The sequence below is a fragment of the Python bivittatus genome, unplaced genomic scaffold, assembly GCF_059951505.1.
Source record: "Python bivittatus isolate LINGU-HERP-01145 unplaced genomic scaffold, Pbiv_v1 ctg000070_np1212, whole genome shotgun sequence".
Taxonomy (NCBI): Eukaryota; Metazoa; Chordata; class Lepidosauria; order Squamata; family Pythonidae; genus Python; species Python bivittatus.
In genome coordinates, this window is record NW_028277034.1 from 45711016 (window position 1) to 45717434 (window position 6419).

Below are 6419 nucleotides of genomic sequence, written 5' to 3' on the forward strand. Positions count from 1 at the left end.
CTGTCAGGAGGTTCCAGATTTATGATTTAAGACAACAGAAAATTCAATATCGGTAGCTGAAATAAAATATAAACATAAATTGGATTTAAGTGAAAAACAGCCAGAGTCTTGGTCTCATTAAGACAATGGTGCTAACTTTCATAATGGGACTGCATTTATTAGACTTTGTATATCACCAACCATCAAGGTTTCTTGGCAATTTACCATTTTTAAATGAATGCATAGAAAGCCCATGAGTTTTTTTGGAATTTCAGTAAGTATTTATGAGCCATCTACCAAAAGTTGATATTTTGGAGAAGTTGGCTACCTTTTCCTCAACTTGCTTTCTACGTTTGGGAATGTTCTGTCTTTCCTATTCTTTGTGGCAACTACATAACACTTATTTAGTACTCTCTTAACCAAGCTGAATAGCAAAACATTGTATTGAAAATGGGGAAATAAGAAGAAAAGTGTGCCATGTTTTTAAATACATATATATATTTTTAATCGTAGAATGAAGAAGGTCTTACACAGGAAGGAATTATGGATAACACAGACCCGGCAGAAAATGAGGCCTATGAAATGCCTCCTGAGGTAAATCTGTTTCTGACTTCTTCTCACAGGGCATTCCAGTAATAGAAGCCTGACACATACTTACAGGGATAAAGCTGATACGGCCTGAGACACTGAATTCACCCTTGTGAAATTTTGAAATGAATGTTCAGGAGAAACATCTGCAGAACTCTGAGGAAAGCAAGTAGAGCTTTGATAAAAGCAGTGACATTTCTAATCTCTGGAAGCTCATAAATTGCTGTAATGACAATCCCAGGCAAAAATAACCTAGTAATGTATTCTTTGCTGTCAAAAGTTATTTTTGCATCAAAATATATGTGGGTGGAGAAATAGAAACAAGGGGATGAATGGATTTTCTTATTTTCTCTCCATTATTATTCTGAGGTTCCATTATTATCAGAATGAACATTTTAGGAATGCAAATAAGCTCTCTGCAAAAAAAGAAAAGAAAGAAAAGTAAGCTAAGCATTTTGTAGACATCTTTACTACAGTCGCTCCAGCAACAACAAAAATCATGAAACTCTATGAAAAAAACAGCTATGGCAGAGTCTGTAGATAAAATGCTTGAACTACAATCCCTTCATTTGAGCCATTGGCCATAGTGGGTGGGGAAAAAGAATTCCAATAACAGTTGGAGAATCACAGGTCTCTTGTCCCAGCTTTATGCTGTAAAATGCCCATTAAGGACATCACTCTTGATCACATTCTCAAAGAAACACCACAAACATAATTCCTATAACATTAAATTTAGACATATAAATGCAATCCTACAACCCTAATTATACCACATCTCAAAAATTGTTTGAAATTATAGGTTTCCACAAAATATTTTCCACTGCTTCTTTCTTCCAGCAATACCCTACAAAGATATTCTGCCTCAAAGGTAAATACAAATTGACAGATTTTAAGATTGTAAATGAGAGCATTACAGCATTTTCCAAGGAACTAGCATCATCAGGAGTGCATATTTTATCATGCACAAAGACATTTACCTTTTCCCTCCTCTGTATAAATTCCATTCATGCAAAAGGATTTTTTTTCTCTTCAAGGGGAAAAGGTTGCTGATATGCTGGTTAGTTATTTCCAGTGGGGCTAGAAAGGGGCAGGAGTAATCACGTCTAAGCTCTACTGACAAACTTCTGCCTATCAGGAACCAGGCAGTCTCTTGAGAGGCCACCCAAAATAAAAGATCTCAAAAGAACCAGTTCAATTCATAGGAGGCAATGAGCATCAGTGATGAATAAGACAACTTGATAAGGCAATACCCCTGGGTTTGATCTTATTTAGTATCAAGTAGCAGACAAACAGAATTGCTCCAGGATATTTCAGCAGAGCTCCAAGTTTGCATTGCTGTTGCACTGATTTTTCCCAATCAAGCATGGGCGAGAAATCAACTTCAAAATCAGCAGAAACCTACCCCATTGCACTAAATCAGATCCAAAACTTATTTTCTTAGGGAAGAGACTGCTTCCTCAACTGTAGACAGCCAGCACTGCTTCAAGAAAGAGGCCTGCTGGTATTTGTCCCTACTTTTATTTATCTATTTAATTTGTACAGCGCCCAACTCCCAGTGACTCTGGATGGTTCACAAGAAAACTAGAAAACTAGAAAACAATAAAATAATGTGGCAAAAAAAGAAAATAACCTAGAAGCAAGGATGGCAAAACTGGGCAACAATAAAACACACAGCCATTCCTCAGAAGAGGCTATACCCAACCTCACCAAAGTCCCGGGTGAATAGCCAGGTCTTCAAGGCCTCTGAAATGGGTATGTTGGGAGCCACATGGATCTTGAGGGAACACCTCATTTCAGAAGGCAGGCACTGGAACATAAAAGGCATGCTTCTGGGATCCTGAGAGATGGCATTGTTTATTCAAAGGAATGTTGAGCACACCAACCTTGTTGGATCAAAGCAACCAAGCAAATACTAGGGGAGATAGGCAGTCTCCAAAGTAGCAGGCCCTCTGCCATGTAGGGCTTTATAAGTAATGACCAGCATCTTGAATCACACCCAGAAGCAAACTGGCAACCAGTGTAGCTTGCAAAGTAGTGCCAATGTCACTGCATTCTGGAGCAGTTGAAGCTTCTGGGTAGCTTCTTCAAGGGCAGCCCCATATAGAGTACATTGCAATAGTCAAGAATGGAGACAAGCATTTCCCCCTTCATGGAATGCAGCACCAACTATGGGGTGGAGATATCACATTCAGTCCACTAGGCTCTCTTTTCTAATCTACCTTCCTTTTCTAGCCTATCCCAGGGAAATGAGAAAGCCAAAAGGACTTTCAGGGAAGAGAATAAGAACCTGTGCCTAGTTTACTACATTCCTAGTAGAAAGCACAACCAAGACAGATTTTCTCATTCCAAGATCATTAGTTCATATATATTAATAGAAAAGAGTCCTATTCTGTTTCAGTCACTCCTAGCTGTCCCTCAGATGTGTCCAACTACAGTTCCCATTCTCCACAGCTCACAAGTCTGGAAATCCACCCTGCAGGGAAACTTGACCTATCTCAAACTCACAAGGAATTATATTTCTTAAATCTACATCAGCCCCTTTTTGCAGACAATAATTTAGGTACCCAACTGAATCCTGGACCTATCCATTAGGGAAGCCAAGGCAAAGCATTGTTTTGTTTTGTTTTGTTTCATTTCGTTTTGTTTTTTGTGTGTGTGTGTGTGTTTTGTGTTTTGTTTTGTGTTTTGTTTTGTTTTTTTTGTTTTGTTTTGTTTTGTTTTTTGTTTTGTTTTTTGTGTTTTGTGTTTTGTGTTTTGTGTTTGTTTTGTTTTTTGTTTTTTTTTGTTTTTTGTTTTTTGTGTTTCGTGTTTTGTTTTTTGTGTTTTGTTTTATTTTTTGTTTTGTTTTGTTTTATTTTTTGTTTTGTTTTGTTTTGTTTTGTGTGTTGTTTTTTGTTTTGTGTTTTGTTTTGTTTTGTTTTGTTTTACCAGAGACTCCTCTTAGTGAGACAGTTCCAAGTTCTCCCCGCTTGCAATTTCTAAAGGCTCTACAGAGCTCAAGAGATGAAAAGATATCTCAGAATAAAAGCTAAATAGAACCTAGTCCACATTACCTTTTATTCCACCAATCTGATGACTAGGGAGAAGAAGTCTCTTTTCTGTTTTTCTTGCAATCCTCCATCTCACATCTGACAACCTGTCATTTAGTGACAACTACTTTTTACTCTGGGTTGAGATGTTAATTTCTCCTTCTTCCTTCTGCTCCAACAGGAAGAATACCAGGATTATGAACCAGAAGCTTGAATCTCACCTCTTTCTTTCTATCTCTTGCTACCTGTCAATGAAAACATCTTGTCCTGTACAAGTGCTGAGTTCCAATGTGCTGAGTTGTAAATTACTTTTTATAGTTTTTATAGTGTCTTGAAGTTTTCCATCAGCAATGACTGGAGCATCTATAACTGTGTTCAGTTTTCATTTCTGTGGCCAATCTCCTCCTAAAGTGGAGCCTGGGTTTAAGAGCCATTGTTGTTGTTTGGATATTGTGGCTTCAAGTTCTAAACACTTTGAAAACAATTTAAAGAACACCTAAGTGTCTACTCCTTATTTAGAAAGCTGTAAATGTTTTGTTGATAGATCGTTGGTAATTTAGTATTGTTTATGGTACGAAAGTTTTTAAAATGTTTTCTATGGTCATTCTTTGTTGTCCGAGAATGACATCATTGTGAAAGTTGTTAATATATTTCTATACATATATACATATATATAAAGTAACTGAGCATGAACTATGCACCTATAAATATTAACTGTGGAATTTTACTGTTTTGTGATAGGTTTTACTAACTTGTATCTGTAAATAAAGATGGCCAACTGGAATAAATAAAACACATTGTCTGTTCAAAGAGGAGCTGCTTAACTGGCTTTGAATAATTAGTACTCCGCATCCCAAAGTGCTGTTCCTAAGCATGCTTCGCACATTAATAGCTGCAAGTACAGGTTGACTGCTGTGAACAGAAACAGCAGGGAACTGCAACCGATGTTGGTTCCTTGGAACAAATCAGGGCACCAGCTTGGCTTGGAAAGGCCAAACTCCAGGAGTCTACCATCAGCCTTCCTTATCTCCACTTCTCTTCCAAACAATATTATGAAGGCTTATGACAGATTACAGATCTGATTTCTCCAAACCCAAGTCACATCTTTGGATCTGGACAACAGAGTAAGCCTAAAATCTTAGTTGAAAAGCAGCATGCAATAGCAGGTAAAATGACAATGTGCGCTGAATGTGTAACAGTTTTTGTAACGTAAGAAATGTTGGCAGAGTAGTTTATCAATAGTTTTTAATCATGCTAGCCCAACAGGGGGTTCATAATGACCTTTTAATTATATTAATCTTGTTCAGAGGGAGTATATGAATGAATATCAGTTGTTGGAGGGCTTCTGTTGGAGAGCAGGATTGGTTTTACTGCCATTTATAAGCAGTTTTGAAACATTTGGCTGATTATGGTAGAAAACATGAATGATGGTATTAATGGGCCATCCAACTGATCCACAAACATTCTTCTTAAATGTGTGTTTAGTTAGCATGATTTATGCAAGTACGCAACTTAGCTCATCATAAAAGTTTCATTGCTGGGAAACATCATTTTAATATTTAATAAAGCAGAATATATTCAGCCTTGGCTATATTCCACTTCAACAACCCATTTTCAGGGCACAAGAGTTTGTAAACTTAGTAACAGCATACCAAGCATTTCCTCTGGGAAAGCATATGCAGAAAATAAAATGTATTTTGCCACAGACATGTTGGAAGATCTCGTCCATTAATGATTTACCACATGGTGCTACTGAGTTGTCATTCTATTGATTTTTTTTATTATTATTTTTAGCTGAGTGACTTTGGAAAATATGAAATATAAACATTTATCAGTGAGATGCGAGCCAGTGCTATTATTTTGTTACATGAATCTTCCCCTCATCCCCACACATTTTAGGTAAATGTCAGCCGAACTATTCACGGTTCAAGGTTATTTGCGGCCATGCTATGCATATAAGTCTTGGGTTCATGTGCCTTCTTGAAAACCTGCCCTCACATGGCCGAAAAGTTTGCTGTCTATAGGTTCTTATGGTTGCCATGGTAACCCTCCATGTGAGGGCTTGTGCGTGTAGATGTGTGTGATGCAGTGCATGAATAATATGTTGAATTTTAATGAAATTCTTCTAGGGTTGGCAAAGCCTCTTTCCCAGATAAAAGCAATGTCTCCTTTTGTTTGATCACCTGCATATCTATGAAGACCAGCTAACTTTAACCCTAGCAAATTAAACCCATACAAAGATCAGATGAACAACAACCAAAGACCATTCTGTCTGTACACTCTTGCAACATAGACTTTGAGTATCAGGCAATGCTGCCTGCAGAATAATGCATGAGGTTGGCTAGGCGATGAATAAGTTGCAGAAGTGTTGTTACTTACCCTCTGCTTTTGCTTGGGTGGAGGCTACCATTTACCAAATAGTAATAATGGATCAAGGTTTGCATTCCACCATGTGGTAATCTGGTTGGCTTCATCACTTTCAGCAGATTATTGCAAATCAGGAACTACCATGGGCAATAGACCTTGCAATAGGGACAAACAGATTTAGATGAAGCCTTTATGTTCCTGAAGAATACACTTTCTTCCTCTCCTCCTTGATCAATCTGGATAGTTATTTTAATTTGAAGCCTGAAATTGTCATCACTTTGGAGATAATTTAATCCAATCTTCTGATCAAAGGAAGGGAGAAAGGCGGCTTCATACAGCCAGCCTGTACTTAAGTTGAAAAATTATCACTTTCTCTTATATTATCATAAACCAACCACAATCTGCTTCCTTACAATTTCTACTCCCTGTTTTTAATCCAAAATTCTGGTGCAGTAA

At 37.4% G+C, this 6419-nt stretch overlaps 1 protein-coding gene across 1 annotated transcript in view; it reads left to right on the top strand.

Annotated features, from left to right (window-relative positions):
- The window catches only part of SNCA (synuclein alpha), a 44967-nt gene extending 39544 nt beyond the window's left edge, over positions 1-5423 (top strand). The window contains exons 6-7 of the mRNA XM_007441795.3: positions 493-573; positions 3778-5423. Coding sequence (XP_007441857.1) covers positions 493-573; positions 3778-3810 — 114 coding nt within the window. The 3' untranslated portion in view covers positions 3811-5423. The remainder of the gene's footprint in view (positions 1-492; positions 574-3777) is intronic.
- The last annotated feature ends 996 nt before the right edge of the window (positions 5424-6419 follow it).